The sequence below is a fragment of the Pterocles gutturalis genome, unplaced genomic scaffold (assembly GCF_000699245.1).
Source record: "Pterocles gutturalis isolate BGI_N339 unplaced genomic scaffold, ASM69924v1 scaffold2483, whole genome shotgun sequence".
NCBI lineage: Eukaryota > Metazoa > Chordata > Aves > Pterocliformes > Pteroclidae > Pterocles > Pterocles gutturalis.
Window position 1 is genome coordinate 1 of NW_010125520.1, and position 19,300 is coordinate 19,300.

At 38.1% G+C, this 19,300-nt stretch overlaps 1 protein-coding gene across 1 annotated transcript; it reads left to right on the forward strand.

Moving 5' to 3' along the window:
• Positions 1-566: 566 nt before the first annotated feature.
• FEM1C (fem-1 homolog c (C. elegans)) lies at positions 567-17,008 on the forward strand. Its single transcript, XM_010078591.1, has 2 exons — positions 567-1,110; positions 14,461-17,008. The coding sequence occupies exons 1-2, from the start codon at positions 567-569 to the stop codon at positions 15,768-15,770; spliced, it is 1,854 nt and encodes a 617-aa protein (XP_010076893.1). The 3' UTR covers positions 15,771-17,008.
• Positions 17,009-19,300: the final 2,292 nt, after the last annotated feature.

Genomic DNA, 19,300 nt, shown 5'->3' on the forward strand with positions numbered 1-19,300 from the left:
GTTGTGCGTCGCCTTCCCCCCCTAGCTTTCGCCCGGGGGGTGCGTGTCTACGGGATCTGCGGGGGAGCAGGGAGGAAAGGGGGCTCTTTCCTCAGGCTGCTCCTCAAGATCAAGTCAGGGGTACGGATCGTAACGCTGTAAAGGAGAAGAGGTTTTTTCTGTGGCCGGTACGGATAACACGCTGGTAGGATTAGCCCCTTACCCATCAACGGCTTTCCTCGGGAAGCACCGAGCAGTCCGGGGAGGGGCTCCCGAGGAAGGCAGCTGGCGGTCGGTGCACCACAGCAGCGAGGTATTTGAGGTAGCTGTAGGAAAATACAGTTGCTGTCAGTTGTTTGTGAAATAGGCGATCAAAACATCCACTGTTCTTTCTCTTGCAGGTTTGTAACAAGCGTAGCCTATGCTTTATCAGAACCCTGTTCAGAGTCTCCATGTTGTCCCATCTAAGTGAAACTGATCTGAGAAGAAGCTGGGGATATTCTGTTTGGACTGTGCGTTTTCAGTAAGCTTTTGACACTGAAAAAGGCGGGCGTGTATCCTTCAGGAGGCAGAGAGGTACAGACTAAATGGATCTAAAGACAGCAGTGTTCAATGCAGCTCGTGATGGCAAGCTGCGGCTCCTTTCCAAGTTACTGGCAAGCAAATCAAGAGAAGAGGTGGCCCTACTGATGTCAGAGAAAACCAATGGTGCCACGCCACTTTTGATGGCAGCCCGTTATGGTCATCTTGACATGGTGGAATACTTGTTGGACCATTGCTCTGCGTCAATAGAAGTTGGTGGTTCAGTGAATTTTGATGGTGAGACCATTGAGGGGGCTCCACCATTATGGGCAGCATCAGCGGCTGGCCACCTGAAGGTTGTTCAGTGTCTGTTAGATCATGGTGCATCTGTCAACAATACAACTCTGACAAATTCAACACCGCTTAGAGCTGCCTGTTTTGATGGTCACCTGGAAATAGTAAAATACCTTGTGGAGCACAAAGCTGACCTCGAAGTATCAAACCGTCATGGGCATACGTGCCTGATGATCTCGTGTTATAAAGGCCACAAGGAAATTGCACAGTATTTACTTGAAAAAGGAGCTGATGTTAACAGAAAAAGTGTTAAAGGTAAGTTAATTTTTTCACTTTCCTTATAGTAGGGGTAAAGTTACTAATTTACCCTTCTTTAGGAGACTGACATCCAAAAACATTCTTCTAGTCTCATGAAGTGGATGAGTAAGACATAATGTGTATTTAGCTATGCTTTTACTGTTTGGAGGGGGGGGGGGGGGGGGTTTTTTGTTGTTTTTTTTCAATATAATCCTTTGTTAACACGGGTTGTATAATTTTGTTCTAAATTGATACATTTTAATCTTAAACCCCTTAAGTTCTTAAAAAGACTTAGTCATATGAAATGTCATATTTATGCATGTGCGAAAAGCTAATAAACTTCCCAAGAACTCCTCTTTGTAGTAGGTTGGTGTAGCCACATATTCAAATATATGAGCATATGTTCTTGTTTTTCATACTGTTTCTTACCAAACCAAATACATTGTACATAAAACTGACCTGTACCAATAAGGCTAGTACAAGGAAAGATGCATAAAGGAAAAAAATTCTTTTCTACATTGGAAATGAATAACCAATTTGCTATTCATCCTCCTCTCCCTCCAAATTCTTGAATAATTTTGGACCGTCTTTCAGTGTTGGTAAACAAAAATATATATTAGGATTAAACAAACTAAGCTGCAGGTGACTGTGGTCCCAACAGAAGGAGTTCCAGTGGTGCACAGATGGCGAAGGACACCTCTTAGCCCCTCTTTACAATTACCCTGGTGTTGTGATTCAAAGTGAAGATTCTGTAATTTTTACTGTGATCATCATTTTGTGGATCTTGTGGTTTAACTACTGGATTTTTTTATTACATCTCAAACTTGTATGCGGGTGTGATATTTACCTGAAAAGCATACTAATTATTGCAGGCTATGGTTAATTTTAAGCTCACTGAGCCAGGATTGTGTTTTAGCAGCTTATTTTATGTGTGTGTGTATATGTGTATATATATATACACACATATATATATATGTATATGTGTAGAACTAATCTGCTAATAAGCCTTTTTGTGGCATAATACTTCCATTGTTTCTGGCGAATTACGATTGTGACAGCATACTATGCTTTACAGTTATTTCTGTTAAAGTATACTTTGTGTCTGGAATATTGTATAATAGTGGTACATGCTGATATGAGAGTAATCTTTGGAAAAGCTATTCAGTTAAATATGCCTTTTTTCAGCAAATCAGGCAGATATGTGGGTTTAATGTAAAAAAAGCTAAACTACGGATTTGTCATAGAGGTGGGCAGAGCAAAATAAATCTTCCTTTGTAAGAATTTAAGGTTGCTTATGAATCATCATGGACTTGTGATAGGATTAAAATGTTGTTTTTCTAGACAGGGTTCTTGGAATAACAAGCTAAATATAAAGTGTGTGTTGTTTTTTAGTTTTAAACCAATCCCTTTATATGATAGATAGAGCAGCACTGTTAAATATCTGATGTAACAGGGAAGAAGATGTATCCCTGCAGCTCTTTTTCATCTTAATTTTGTGTTGGAGTAGGCTTTATTTTATTGGTCTTTATTGTCCGCTTTACTTATTCATTACTCTTATTTTTATTTGTTTAAATGACTGAATGGCAACCATGCACTCCTGAGGATTTTCTCAGTGCTCTCAGTATCTATTATAATCTTAATTTCTTCCTCTCTCTGTTTCCTTTAGTTTCTGTGTGACTCACAACTAGGCACATGAGCAGAGGTTCATAAAGGATAACTGATCCTCATTGAAATAAAAAAAAAAGTTGGATTGGATATGTTTTAGCTCACTAGAATTCATTTTATACTTTGGACTGCTATGTGTACAAATGGATGTGTGTACATAGAATCTGTTGGTCAAGTTATGTGGAATATGTTTTTGTATGTGGAAATCCCCTCTGACACAAGCGTACTTTCTGGTGTTTTAAAGCAGTCTGATCTTTGAAGTTATTTAATAAACAGTGGTAAGGTAAAGGAAGAGAGAAAGAAAGTACTATGAACCCCGAAAGTGAAAGTCAGTTGTGGAAAGGCAGAAGAACTAAGCAAAACTGGTAGCCCTAAGTATTGCAGCAGTACGGGTATTGCAGTGGCTGAGCCTCAACAGCTGTCTGAACTTTGTTTTGGATGAATGTTGAGTAGCTATTAGTTTCAAAAACAGTATTTGCAACAGAATTTATTCTACATTAACGTGTTCCACATTGAAGTCTCTATGTTTTATTTTCAGTGTCTACTCCTCCCTGCTGCATACTAAACAGTTGACAGAGTGTGGCTGCACTTGTAGTAGGGAGATACAGAGAACTGGGGTGCTCTGCTCTTGAGTGCTAAAAGTTGTTGCTATCCTTGTGTCTGAATTCTTTTCAGATAGGCCCCTTCCTGGGCCATGTATGGAGGAGTCTACTCTTCTGTGAAAGATGTAAACACTTTAGCTACTGTAAATTTTGCTGCATTTAAAGTTACAATGCTCCTTATAAGAACAAAACTATCTAGCTTCAGTAGAGGTGGGAGATTACTATAGGTTCTTTTCCAGACATTATTCTTAAAACCATGGCCGGGGGGCAAAATTGCTTGAACTATTCTTTGTGTTTTTCCACTGGGTTTCCAGATTGCAAGGTATAACTTTATTCATATTTTTAAAACCGGGAAAATGTGGAGCTGGGAATGATGAACATATGAGAATGTTCTGAAGGGTTGACAGTTACAGGGAAAAATCCAAATACCTTGAGATGAGAAAATAGGTAACATCACAGGCATCTAAAAATCAGTGTGATAACTAAGGGCATGGTATGAAAGAGTGAAAACATACAGTGAAATCTTGATTCTAAAATACAGGCAGAATCCTGCAACTGTGTTTTGGACTATGGAAATTCAGAATGCAGAGGGTCTTGTGAGACAGTTGTGGAAGTGCAGAAGTAGAGATGGGGAACAATTCATAAAGACTGCTGAGTCTGAGTCAGATGAGATGCTACACTGAGGTAAAATGTAGGTCTGACACTGTCTCACAGGAGATGGTGGTGAAGAACAACATGTTCCAGGTAGATAGGTGCCATACTGTGAAAGGTGGCCAGTGGTTCTGAATTTAAAGCATGAGCCTTTAGTTGTCTTTGTTTCTACTGTTTTGCAAATCTGAATTTAAGTTTCACCAAACTTTTAGGAAGCACAGGCAACACAAAAGTAAACAAACGTTTTTTTAAAAAATGTTTTGTATTACATGAACATAGTGAGTGAGGCCAAAAACCTGATACTTTGAGTAAGAAGAGTGGGGTTTTTTTTCTCATAGAATTTGGAAAGTAACAAAAATATCTGTAGGTATCTGGGGGTTTCTGTAGAAAAGCAAAAGGAGCCAAAGCAACACTTACAAATTGAGTTAATTCACCACTCTCTTTCTAATTCAGAGGCTTCTCCAATATATTACTCCTGTTTAAAGAAGCTGCAGAATAAAAATAACAAAGCTTAATAAGTTTCACTGATATGTACTAATATCTAAAATGGTAACTGTTGGGTTTTTTTTTAAAGAAAAAACAAAAACTTAAAATGTAAAGATCTTAAAGCTTTTATGCAGCTCTTAAAAGAAGAAGTGGTGTGAATAATGCTAGACTAGGAAGAACCTGAGGTCTTTTGGGAGCAGGTAGAACCCTAGAACTAAACCTGAAGTGAAGCACAGGCCTACCTTTGTGCTGGATGAGGAGGATGTTCTGTGTCCGCTGTGTGCAGTTTTCTGTTCTGCTGTGTTGCAAAGGCTGCCACTGATCTGTTGTTAGAGTGGTGCTCCCTTGCCGTGTTCAGAACAGACCTCTGGATTCTTGAATACAGTGTTTCCCTGATGTGTTTCTGTGCACGGTCTTCATTTAGCTGCTATGTGTAGGGAGGGAAATGCTTAGTCTTGTAATTCAAGCGGTAGCAATCCTTGGGCTTTCAAGATTACACGTCTGGGCTGTGTTTGTTGGATCTTGTATTTTAAATATTTAATATAATTGCCCCAATACAATTATTTTGCATGCGGACTGTTTTAGAAGGAGCTTGTACTTCTGTTCTAACTCCAGACAGGACAGTTAGATCTTGCATTATGAAAATTTGCATTGCACATTCTGATAATTTGTGTTATGCCTTTTCCTCCTCCACCAGACTTTCTGCAATAGTGGACATTCATTCCCTCCCTTTCTGCAATTAACAAGTTAAATTGCAGATAAAGTACACAGATGCTGATAGCCAGCATGGTGTGAATGTAATGGCGCAGGGAATAAATACTCTTTTCTAAAATATATACTTGAAAGCCAAGTTTTTTTTCTGAACATAGCTTTTAAGTCTTTCAGTTGCTCAGCTGCTTCGTATGTGGCCTCTTTCTCTTCAGGGTGATATTTGTGGTTTTTACAAGTGGTCTTCCCTAACTCTGTTCTTCTTCTCCAGTTAGCAGACTCATCTGCTAGCCAAAAGACTAATTGTATTAGGCAATTTCCTAAGAACTGCTGGACTAGGCATTCCTTATGTGTCTCTTGAGATCTGCGCAGGAATGTTTGGTTGCAAGCCCTGATTCTTTGTCGTTTATTGTCTTCTATACTACCATAGCAGTTGGAGGGACTCAGGTATTTTGAAAATGCACAATAACACTATGAATCAAAATCTTGTTCTTAAATTCCACAGCCAGCCACAGTATAGGATTAGAAAAGCTTTGTAAAATAATATGGAAGACAAGCCTTCTCTTCCTCTTTTTGTAAAGTAAAGAAGCATACAGATGTCAATCTGTGTGGCTACTGTGTCAAGGTTGTACATATAGTAGTCATTTATGTGGGGTACTGGAAAATGTAACACTCAAACCTGCCGGTAAGGCGAAAAATACATCTTTTACAGACTTGGCAGACCCAGAAATAGGGGGATTAGGGAGATTTACACTCTGCTCTATAATGAGTGTGGTTTAGTATGCATTAAAAAAAATTTTCTCTTGCAGTAAACACTAAGGAGTCTGACAGGTTTGTTCTCTCTTGAGGTTTTTTGTCTTGTCTGCTTGCTGAGATTCATTTTGGGTGGGGGAAACACCAAACAAAAACTAAAACAAAGCTCCCCCCCTTCTTTTTTTTTTGCCTTTCTTTATTTCCCCTTGTGAATAAACCCTCTCTCTGAAAGTGTACTGTGTCCTTTTTTTTTTGGTTTGTAGGTTTTGTTTATTTCTTTTGTCCTTTTTTTTTTGTTTGATATTACATGGCACGATGCACTGTATTTTGTAGGTATTTGGTGTGTAATGCTATATGGAAACTGAACTTCAGTAGGAATGTCTGTAAATAAAATAAGTTTTTAAATCAGTGAATTATTGAATTTCAGATAAAAAGTTTTGTGTTGAAATTAAATTATTAACAGCATGCTTTTTGTCTTGGTAATACAAGTTCTCATGAAGTACTTTGGTGAGCAAGGGATCAATTATTCCATTACAGAATATAGAAACTAGATTAAAATAACTGAGATTAGCAGTTCATTGCAATTTTACTTAATTTCTTCTTAAAGGGAAGATATACCTTTAGTTTTTCTTTGTCATGCATACTAAGCATAGGGGATGTATTTTTTCTGCAGTTTTCTTGTGCACTGTCCATGTTGGTATGTATGTAGCAATACTTTTTTCTATCGGTATAACTCTTGGAAGACTTAATTACTTCAAGTGCTCTATTAGAAAAAAAAATCTGTTATATGAACAATTTAATAATAAGTGATTGATTTTATCTCTAAGGCTGCAAAAACAAATAGAATCATAGAATGTTTTGGGTTGGAAGGGACCATAAAGATCATCGAGTTTCAACCCCCCTGCCATGGGCAGGGACACCTCCCACTAGACCAGGTTGCTCAAAGCCTCATCCAGCCTGGCCTTGAACATGTGGTTAATTTTACATACTGGTCAGTCATTTAATTTTTTTTTTTCTCTTATGTTAAAAGATCTTGGATATGAAATCAGATTGATACTAAATTTTAATGCAAGTTTTATTACCCATAAATTTGATCAAGCATTTTGTAAGTATTAGGAAGTGGATGTACTTAATTGTTTGCAAATCAAGTCAAATTACTTTCTGTGTCACTGCTTCATTTTCTTTCATTCCTATGTCATAAGCCACCAGTCTATTTTGAGAATGATTTGCTTCTGACACAGAAAGACATGGCCTCATTATGAATTTGAATGCCCACCCCCCACTCCAGTAAGCTTTTGGTAACACTGGATAGTTGGAGAATTAGTTTTGTGGTATGTGAAGTGTTTGTGTAATGTTCATACATACCACTTTTAATGGAAGACTGTACAAAAGAATTAAACATTAAGCTGGGGTGTCAACTGACCACACTTTTTCCTTAATTTGTTTTTGCTGTATTTGGAAGGACTGGAGGTGGGGTTATTCTGTTAAAATTTAATTAGAGTTAGTTATTAGGAAATGTGATTAGTCAAGTTTTACACAGATAGAAACTGCTTGTAAGTGGTATTGGCAATACAGTATAGTGGCACTCACTTCCTAGCAGACATTACCAGCACATGAAACATTTCCAGTCCAGTTTTGCTTCTGTGCAGGAACAATGCTTTCGTGTTGTTGTAATATGAGCTATCTTCTACATGTGATTAAATGCCTACAGAACATTTTGGAATTACAATTGGGTTAAGAACATTAGGGAAACCTATTTTGAAGTAGTCGTTCCCACCTTTAAAAAAATATTTTGATTTGTCCAACATCTTCGTATGTGTCCCGTGGAAAACTACTTATCAAAAAGAATGACTTTCAAATTACTTTTACTTATTTTCAGCTTTTATCCTTTTTAATAAAGCAGTAGATAGAATGTTGACTTTTAGTTTGTTACTGAATAAAAGAGTACAAGAATTTAATCAACTGCTGAATTGTGTTCAGCCACTGTGTCCTGTCACTGTAGACAATATAGTGGTTTTGAAATGGATGAGTTAATTCACAGAATAATGGTTGATTTGCCATACTTTTTGCACTGTTCAATTCCTGGACAATATGTGGAACATAGACTTTGAATTAGATATTAATGCCACTGCCATGTTTTCTTTCAGATTCTTCCTCCAATTCTAACACTTGATGCTTGCTAGATGTAGATAGCTGGTAACCTTGTTATTTCCTAAGTTTGGGGTTTACAGTTTTTTAAGTTGGCAGCTCTCAACTGTCTTGTCTACCTGTGTCCAGTTCTAGTCTGTGGAAACTTGGTTTGCAGTGTATCCTTCTGACTGCTATACCTGTACCAGTCAGTCAAACTGAAGTGAGGTGCAGCCACTAAAAATTAGTGGTGATGGCCTTCTTTTATTGGTTTGTACATGGCTTAAAATAACTATGGTTATTTTAACTCTAAGGGTTGCTACAATATAAGTAGCTAAAAAATTATGCTACTTCTGATATGCTGTCAGTAACAGCTGTTTAAGGTTAAGTCAGTAATTGTAATACAAATAAAATACCATTTTTTTTTTTAAAAAGGATATCCAGTTGGACGGAGTAGTGAGATTCCTTGGAATCTTAAGCATATTTCCCCCATGGCTGGACTGGACCTGAATTCACCCAGACAATGGTCAAGCTTAATTTGTGTGGATTTCTTTAGTATTAATGTGGCATAACATATATGCCTGGCAATTGATAAAAGAGCATCAAGAGCAGCATTATATGTCATATGAATAGCTTCCATTGGTTCTATTGTCAAAGCCAGCAAAATGTATATTAATAGCCGTGAAGCTATTGGTGTTAGTAATACCTTTTGGTTTATTTGTCTTTAGTATGCTTTTGTGTTACAACTTTTAAAATATCTAAAAATAGTGACCTGAAGGTAGAAAATAGGTGCCAATTCCAGTGTCTCAGAGCTGTGCTGTGAGGGATGATGGTATTGGACTTAAATATAGCCTGAAATGGCTGCATAAACTGGTGGCTCAGCCAACGCCCAGATGCATCTGGTTTTGCCTTCATCACTGAGTGCAGAAGTGAAGATGGTCTAAGGAACCGGACAGTCTTTAGTTCTGGATTGACTGCTGTAGTTGCGTTTTAGCTAGATATTCTCCAGCAGAGCAAGAAAACTTAAATGTCTGTGTGTTGGCAAGTTTGTGTATTTGTCTGCTTTTGACACCTTTCCGTTTTGGGAATTTAAAGGTCTCATAGTCCTCAGTATTGAGGTAGCAACAATTTACTGGTCTGTGATGTGTAATAAAGACAGAGGGAATTATAGCTGAGAAACCATGCATGCCAAATTTGCCAAGCTTCACCTATATTTGGTTAAATTTCTGTTCCTGTGATTGGAAATTCTGTTGGTCTTGGTAGAGACTGTAGTGTGGCCAGACCTGTAACTGACTTAACACTCTCTATTAGTGATAAGAATTGCCTAAGGTATTAAAGATTGACAATCACTTGCCATTGTATGAACTGATTTAGCTTTGGGAATCTTAAGCTAACAGATATCTCAGGTGCCATTTTGTGTTGAGGTGTCTCCCTCAGCTTATTTGTTAGTGAATTATAGTAAAATCACTGAAATCAGAAATGTCCCAGGAAAATAATATTTTGCAAGTTAAGTTCACTGTCTGTTAATGAAACAATCTGATATTTTCTGTATTTTTTTAATGTTTTTAACTTGCACTTAAAATATTGGTTTTGGGGGAAAATATGTTCATAGCTCTGCTATAATTGCAAAAACCCGTTAAACTGGAGTCATAAGCTTTTGAAAAGAACTTTTTACACCTCTTTTGTATGAATTCAGTTAGTGTGTCAGCTAAATTTTGGTATCTGGTGAGCCTGGATTGAGACTCAGTTTATCCTGAATAACTCCTGTTCCTTCTTACTGCTGTTCTTCTGGTTGCTGGAATTGAGAGCAGCAAAGAGGCCTTGAAATGTGCTGTCAGTTCTTCTTCAGCTGGTTCACAAACCAAGTTTGAGCAAGAAGCAGCAGACCAATTTAAATGTAAAGTTTGGAGAACTGAAAGATTAGAAGAGGAAAAGTGAGGAGGGGATGATTGGGATATACTAGTAGGGAAACAAATGCCCAGTGCAAATTAGAAAAATTTCACCTGAACAGACCTTAAGTCTCTATGTCGTTCTTTTTCTGCATACCAAAACTTGGAAAAGCATTGGATTAACATTTTCTTTTCTTGATGGCTAGTCAACAGAAGATAAAAGCAAGCTACTACATGATAATCTGATAATTCAAAACACAGAATAGAGGTCTACATTGTGGATCTAAGGTATCTGGTTCTGCTAGTGACAAGTGGGTATTGAATTTAGAGGACAGTCATTATGGTTTGACCAGATATTTATGAATTTTGCTTTTAGGATTTTTCTTCAACTTTATATCCTCTTACTCTGTGTTGTTAGAAAGAAGATAAGTGTGCTATGGAGTCACATACGTAAAAGCTAGAAAACCTAAAATTACTTGAATACACCTAGATCAGGTTCTTATAATTGAAATGAAAATGGATCAGTTTTTCTTTTTCTAAGTGTATTTTGTGAGTCATTTTTCCTTATGTACATATATGAACTTCAGATGTTTTGCTTTTCAGTTAATTGTATTTAACATGGTGTAAACAATATGTTCTTGTCAGAAGTAATGAATTAGCAGAAAGACTTTTACCTCCATTTTAGTTTAAATTTATTTCTATACAGTGTTCAGCTTTTAAGACAGACTCCAGGCACACTTTTGATTTGAGTTTCATTAGCTAAAGAGTGAACTGCACATTCTAGATACCAGTGTGGAAAAAAAATTAAAGTGTATGAAGTTAAATAGAAGCCATTTAGATCAGTAGGCTATATATCTACAACTACACACTTACCCAAACATGAGCTGAAGATTTCAAGACTACTGCTTTGTTTCCTGGCCCACTGTAAATCTATTAGAGACTAGAAATACAACAGCAAAGTGCACTGTAAATCGCTATCTTGTTGGCATTAAAAAATAGCCTACAAAAAAATGCAAATAAAGAAGTTTCAGGAAACTCCTCTCTTAACTTTTAAAAGCCAAATCTGATTACTATGAATGGGCAGAGAACCTTTAGAAGGGAAGGTCTCATTTGTGAATGTGGAAACTTGCTGGCAGTGTAACTGAAACTGATGATCTGATTGGCAGTTAACTGGAATTTGCAGGGCTAATGATGTAAGAAATCTGAAGGGGAGGGATTTTTACATGAGCTTTCTGTTAATAATTTACATATTAAATCTGTGGTATGTGTAATACATTATAAAGAACAAGGTAGATTTAAATTGTGTAATTTTATAAGCAGTGAACAGCATAAGAGATTTTGTTATGCTGGGAGGGGACCAGAAGAGTTTGTCTCAATTTTTTTCCTTCTCCTTCAGTGAAGTGCTCATATTTGAAGTTAAGCAAAATTTTCATCTAGTTGAAGCCTAATAGTTAAATATTTAACTGAGATGTCCAATGCTTGCTTTCTAATTTTCTGTGAGTAGGGTTTTCAAACAGGTGTCACTAGTGCTTACTAGAAATTTCCCTCCATGGTGTTAGAACCAGAGTGCCTTTAAATAAAAGACTGTGCAATGTCATGCTAATGAGAAATAATCTGCATATAAATGATAAGACACTTAAAAGATAGATGGCTGTGTGTTGAAGGCATTTTTATCTTCTTGGCTTTGGGAATCCTGACTAGAGGAGCAGAGGTATCAATGTGGGACTTAAGGATAAAGACCTAAGAAAGCGTTAAGAATAGTTTGTCTGGGTATATACATGTGCTTGACAAAATATCCAGCTCTCTTAGAATATACTGGCAGTCTCAAAGGCCCCAGCTGAGATGAAGGGCCTGTTATCATGGACTGTATTTTCCATTGTGTACAATTATTGCCTCAAAACATGTAAATCAAAAGGATTGGCAGAGAGAGAGAGGAAGAGATACAGTACAGAGGCAAACAAAGCCAGTGTTGAGTTAGCCCAGCTTTAATTTTCTTACAGACTTCATTATTTTTAAATCATTGATGGGTGATAGAGAGGAAGGGAAATTTGACAAGGGAAGAAGGGAAAAATGTAACAACACAGAGGTAGCGAGCTTAAGTTTCTGTTTCATACTCAAAATCAAATACAAAATCCCTTATAGAATAGACTATTTCAGTTGGAAGGGACCTACAACAATCATCTAGTCCAACTGCCTGGCCACCTATGGGCTGACCAGAAGTTAAAGCACGTTATGAGGGGCATTGTCTAAATGCCTCTTAAACACTGACAGGCTTGGGGCGTGATCCACCTCTCCAGGAAGGCTGTTCCCGTGTTTGACCACCCTCTTGGTAAGGAAATGCCTCCTAATGTCAAGTCTGAACCTCCTCTGACACAGCTTTGAGCCATTCCCACGAGTCCTGTCACTGGATCCCAGGGAGAAGAGCTCAGCACCTCCCTCTCCACTTCCCCTCCTCAGGAAGCTGTAGAGAGCAATGAGGCTGCCCCTCAGCCTCCTTTTCTCCAAACTAGTCAAATCCAGAGTCCTCAGCCCCTCCTAACAGGACATGCCTTCCAGCCCTTCCACCAGTTTTGTTGCTCTCCTCTGGATGAATTCAAGGATCATAACATCCTTTTTAAATTGTGGGGCTCAGAACTGCACACAGTATTTGAGGTGAGGGCACACCACCACTAAACACAGAGGGATAATCACCTCTTCTGACCGGCTGGCTGTGCTGTGTTTGGTGCACCCCAGGATGCGGTTTGCCCTTCTTGCTGCCAGGGCACACTGCTGACTTGTATTAACCCTGTTGTCAACCAGCACCTCCAGATCCCTGTCTGCACGGCTGCTCTCCAGCCACTCCACTCCCAAGTTGTACTTGTGCCTGGCATTACTCCATCCCAGGTGCAGAACCCAGCCCTTGTATTTGCTAAATTTCATCCCATTAATCATTGCCCAGTGCTCCAGTCTATCTAGATCCCTCTGCAAGGTCTCTGGTCCCATGAGAGTCAAAAGCACCTCCCAGTTTGGTATCATCAGAAAACTTGCTAATGGTGCATTCAACTCCTGCATCCAGATCATTGACAAATACATTGAACAGAACTGGCCCTAGAATTGAGCCCTGAAGAACACCACTGGTGGCCAGTCACCAGTCAGCTGTAGCCCATTCACCACAATCTGTTGAGCCCTGCCCTTCAGACAGTTCTTCAGGCAGCGTGCTATGAACCTGCAACTCTCACAGCTGGACAGCTTGTCCAGAAGGATGCTGTGAGGGACAACATCAGAAGCCTTACTAAAATCCAGAAAAACTACATCCACCACCTTCCCTTCATCCACTAGACAGAGGACTTTATCATAGAAACATATCAAATTGGTTAAACAGGACTTCCCTTTGTGAACCCATGTTGAGTGTGCCTGATGACTCTATTGTTCTTTAAATGCTTTTCAATAGTACCCAGTATAATCTTCTCCATAATTTTTCCAAGTACTGAGGTTAGACTAACAGGCATGTAGCTTCCTGGGACATCCCTTGCCCTTCTTGTAAACTGGAATAATATTGTCTATCTTCCAGTCAGCAGGGACCTCCCCAAGACCTTTGCTAGCTGATCAAGAGGGGTCCTGCCATAACATCTGCTAGCTCCTTCAGTACTCTGGGCTGAATCCCATCAGGCCTCATGCACTTGTGAAGATTCAGCTGATACAGCTGCTCCCTTACAAATTCAGCGTCCATCAATGGAAAGTCACTGTTCCCACGCTCATGGTCCTCTGATTTAGAGGATCGGGAAGCCCAAGGTCTATCAGTATTATTAAAGACTGAGGCAAAAAAAGCATTAAATGCCTCTGCTTCTTCTTCATCCCTCTTAGTCAGGTGACCATCGTCAACAGGTATCACTCCAGTGTTTTCTTTAGACCTCCTCTTGCTATTAACATACCTAAAAACGCCTTTCTTGTTGTCCAGTACGACACTGGCCAGTTTCAACTCTAATTGAGCTTTGGCCTTTTGTGTCTTCTCCCTGCATATATGAACCACAGCTCTGTAATCTTTCTGCAAAGCCTGACCTTGCTTCCAGAGATCATACAATTTCTTTTTTCTCTTGAGCCTTCACAAGGAGTTCTCTGTGCAGCCAAGCTGGTCTTTTACCCCACTTGCTTGACTTTAAACACAACGGAATTGTCTGTTCCTGTGCTTTTGTGTAGTGGAGAGTTCTGTTTTAATTCTGGTTTTTTGAAGAATGAGACAAAAAGATCCCTATAACCTGTTTAATTCTTTCAGGCAATAATATTGAGCATTTTGATTTGTGTAACTGCCTGGCAGCCTTGTTATTTAATCAGGTCCTGAATATTTTGACTTGTCATCTAAGCCTTGTCCATAGATGTCAAAACAGCTGGTTTTATAACTGGTAATGTTTGGGGTTTGTAAAGTATGTTTTAACTATTTTTTTTTAACTATTAGCATATTGGACTATAATTTAATTACAATTTGTGTAATTGTGTTTCCTCTCTTGCAGGAAACACAGCGTTACATGACTGTGCAGAATCTGGAAGTTTGGAGATCATGAAGATGCTTCTCAAGTATTGTGCTAAAATGGAAAAAGATGGTTACGGAATGACTCCGCTTCTGTCAGCTAGCGTGACAGGCCACACAAATATCGTGGACTTTCTAACCCAGCACGTACAGACCAGTAAGGCTGAGCGCATAAATGCTCTGGAACTTTTAGGAGCAACATTTGTGGATAAAAAGAGAGATCTGCTTGGTGCTTTGAAATACTGGAAACGAGCTATGGAAATGAGATACAGTGATAGGACTAATATCCTGAGCAAACCTGTCCCACAAACACTAATTATGGCATATGATTATGCTAAAGAGGTAAACAGCTCAGAAGAGCTAGAAAATCTTATTGCAGACCCCGATGAAATGAGAATGCAAGCACTACTAATTAGAGAACGTATTCTTGGCCCTTCTCACCCAGATACGTCCTACTATATTAGATATAGAGGTGCTGTCTATGCAGACTCTGGAAACTTCAAGCGTTGCATCAACTTATGGAAATATGCTTTGGACATGCAGCAGAGCAATCTGGATCCACTAAGCCCTATGACAGCCAGCAGTTTACTGTCATTTGCTGAACTTTTTTCCTTCATGCTGCAGGATAGGGCAAAAGGCCTGCTAGGCACTACCGTCACATTTGATGATCTCATGGGTATACTGTGCAAAAGCGTTCTTGAAATAGAGCGGGCCATGAAACAAACCCAGTGTCTTCCTGATCCAATACAGCTGAACAAAGCCCTTTCCATCATTTTGCATTTAATTTGCTTGTTGGAGAAAGTACCTTGCAGTTCAGAACAGGAACATTTTAAGAAACAGACTATTTACAAGTTTCTTAAGCTTCAGCCTAGAGGGAAGAATAACTTCAGTCCACTTCACCTTGCTGTTGACAATAATACTACGTGTGTGGGTCGCTACCCAGTTTGTAAATTCCCCTCTCTACAAGTTACTGCTATCCTGGTGGAATGTGGTGCTGATGTAAACGTCAGAGATTCTGATAACAACAGTCCATTACACATTGCTGCACTGAACAACCATCCAGACATCATGAATCTTCTTATCAAGTCAGGTTCACACTTTGATGCCACAAACTCACATAAACAAACTGCTAGTGATTTGCTGGATGAGAAGGAGATAGAAAAAAATTTAATCCAGCCCATAAATCATACTACATTGCAGTGTCTTGCTGCTCGTGTAATAGTGAATCATAACATATACTACGCAGGGCACATCCCTGAAAAACTAGAGAACTTTGTTTTGCTCCACAGATGATAGTGTGGAGTCCCAGAGTACTGTTTTTGAAGCACGACTTGCTGACAATATTTCCCTTGAGCACCATTGTGATACACCAGCATTCCCTCAGCTTGCTCCATCTTGCTGTCATTGGCTGAAGCGTTGTTAGCATCAGATCTGCAGAGTTGGTTACCCAGTATTTAATATGAATATGCCATATAATATATTTTGTGAGTTATTTAGAAATGTAATGCCATATTTAAGCTCTTAGAATTGTCTGCCAAAGGCTTGTCTATTCTGGTCTTATTTGCCTGTTGGGTGTTTGGGACTGAGTTGAGTATTTTCCACTGATGTCTTTTTACTCTAACTGCTCTGTGGATTTTATACAGCCAGAAGGTCATCTTTTTTTGGTTTTGCTTGAGCATTTCTACTCTTACTCTGTTCTTTTTCTATGGACGTATTGCTAAACTGTACAAGTTGTATGGACTTGTTAACATTTGCAACTACCATAAGTGCTTTTATCTTCTCTATGCACTGGCTTAAACATGACTGTTGTGTGTGAGCATATTTCTATGCAGCACTTGGCCAATTTCAACTTAAATGCCAATTTTGTTTTGCAGTTTGTTTAGAGCTCTTTTGAGAATGCTGTCTTCATAGCATGATGAATTTTGGAGTTACTTATCAACTCTCCAAATTTGGGTTTGGCTTTTTTGACTCCTGTAACTGAGGTTGCTTTCCTTTTGTTGCTCTGGAAATTTGTCTTAAATTTGGGAGAGGAAATTCTTGCTTTTTCTCATCGTAGTCCACTTGAACTTTAAATTTGAAAATTGTTTTATTGCATCGTGCATTTAGGGGAAGAGTCCACATTATGTACAACTGACACCTTCCCCTTTGCACTAATGTCTTGCTTGTGCTGGTTATGTGACTAGATGTGAAGTTTGCCTAAAGTTTAACCTCAAACTTAATGATACACTTTAATGAGAAATAGATCAAATGTATGCTGTAGTTTAAAATTTACAGATCAACTTTAGCTACAAAAGAAACTAAAGCATGTTGGTGGCATGATGCTTATCGGTCCAGATCATCTAATATAACATAGTAAGTGGCTGTATGCCAGGGTATTGGAAGTTCTATAGCAGTGTCCTTTTTTCTTCATTTTAAGGATCCTTATAAATATTTGCATGGATATTTCATCTCTGCTATGTCAGCTGTACTTAACAAAAAACAGAAGTTCTGTTGTGTATATAGCTCCTAATTAAAGTACCTATTTTTATAATATTTGCACAACAGCTTAGCTTTTACAACAGAAAGGGCTCTTTTCACTTGATAAGAAATCTATAAATGAAGATCATAAATGTGAGTGTGATTCAGGTAATTAATATAATTCAGCACTTTACTGTTGATTAATAGGAGAATTTATTGTGGCACGTTAGCCCTGCAAATGTCTTAAAGTGAAATTTATTTCTTTTGGGTAGAATACAGTTTACTTGCAAGTTTAGTGGTCTAGCATATTGGATATTTTTGACTTGATGTTTCATTTCCATGGTGAGCAGTAAGTGTACCTATGGGATTCTTGCTCTAGAAATTCAACAAGTTAATTTAGGCCTTTGTCAGTGTTAGAGATGTTTAGAAGCCAAAATAATTAGGTAAAGGTAAAGTTGGTTTAGGAGGGCCTTTGTTAATACTTTATTTTAATTTTTACTTTTTAAGTTGATGTAACATTTTTGTTGTTTGTGAATTAAGCTGAGGAAGAATGTGTCTTGGGAGCATACAAGAATAATTCTTCCTTGCATTTGGGCTGTTTCAGCATTCCTGTTAGTGTATAGCATGGTGCCTACTGGCTTAGCCATTCTTGCGAAACATATGGGGATATTTTTAAACAAAGGTATGTTGAAAACAGTGCTGTTTGTGTATTGCCTCTTTCTGTATTTTAAAGCAACTTTCACCTGTTTGTCCCGTGCCTCGTCTACATTGTATGAAATTATGAGAATGAGGAAACCCTGTTAGTTTCTCTTGCAAATACACAGGAGTAGATTTCTATTCAGTTGGCTGAATTTCTCTGATCTCTGATTAAAACACTTGCCACCCAAGTTGTCATTTGTGAGAATATGTAGTTTCTTCTTTTAATATATTTTTAGTGTTTTTCTACTACGCTATAAATAGGGATAATCAAGTCACACCACACTGGAAATGATCCACCTTATACTTCATAAAGTCATAAAAATAATTATTTTTCTATAGCTCACAGAGAAAGAGACTTTTACAGTTTTACACTCTGGAATCTGTACTGCTCTTTAGTGTATTTAGTTTAAATTTCTGTCCTTATAACTGTCATATCCTGTTTAACATTAGTTGGACATTATTAGTCCAGAAATATAATCTAAAAATTGTTGATTGTTAGCAAATTTTTTAATGGAAAACATTCCCAAAAGGGAAAGCATATCACTATTAAATAGAAGTTCTGTTACTCTTTAAAAACAAACTAATTTAATAAGACGTACTTATTTATTGTATGTAGTTCTGTCTAAATCTCTACCAGGATGCATCAGTCCTAAAAACTATCACCTCCATGGAGAATTTAATTTTTCATGGTGATGAGGCTATCTGCTGAACTCTCACCTTGTCAGATACTTGGACTTAGGGGTCCAGGCGTATGAGTTCATGCATTTGATACCACTTTCCATTTGGCTCTGTATGTTTACATTACGCTGTTTAATTTTTCTTAATTTTAAAACAAATTGGTACGGAGCCTGTGCTGGGTAATGAGTTAGGGATTAGTTCAGGATTTGCTGATGGGGAGGGAGGGTTAGGACAGCAGGCCCCATCTGAGATGCATGTGCCACTGAGGCCAGTGCTAATGGGTAGTAGCAGTTTTACCCCTTCGGCCCCTGATTGAAACAAGTTTTGTCTCTGCTTCAGTATAGGTGCCAACTTTCTGGAACAGATTTTATTATTATTATTATTGTTACTCATTCAGTGGTGGGAATAAGTTTATTTGAGTGAAACATGTTGATATTGTTGAAAATCAATAGTGTTGCTCGCTGGACTCAAGCAGTGATAAGGACAATGAACTAAAGAGCATTCAGAACACGATTGTTTTATTTTTGTCATATTTTTAACTCATTCTTTTCCTGTTCTTCTCTTTTCTACCTATTTGGGCTTGTTTTTTTTTTCCTGCTGGTGAATAGTACTGCTTCTGAGCTACCAACACAAAAAAAGGTTGAGAACACTGCAGAAAAAATTGTACACACTGCAGGGGTGAAACATGTTTTAAAAGGGATTAAACGGTTTACAGGTATGGCTCCCTAGAGACAAAGACACTGATACCTCCTTTCTTGTTTGAAACCTCTGAGTTGTATTTTTCAGGGTAGGGGATAAATGTTGAAAGCAGTTTTTCTTCTAATCATCTTGGGTTTCAACTGAAATACTCCAACCAGGAAGATAAGAATATTCTCGTTTAAAAAAAAAAAAAAAAAAAAAAAAAAGAAATGCTTTTCTTACCAAATTCTAAAATTGTATTCCTATTTTTGTATCACTTATTCTGGTAACAGGATTCCAGGTGTCTGTGG

Coding starts and splice junctions, on each gene's coding strand:
- FEM1C (XM_010078591.1), top strand. CDS start 567: ATGGATCTAAAGACAGCAGTGTTCAATGCAGCTCGTGATGGCAAGCTG. Junction 1,111..14,460: donor TAACAGAAAAAGTGTTAAAG/GTAAGTTAATTT, acceptor CCTCTCTTGCAG/GAAACACAGCGTTACATGAC.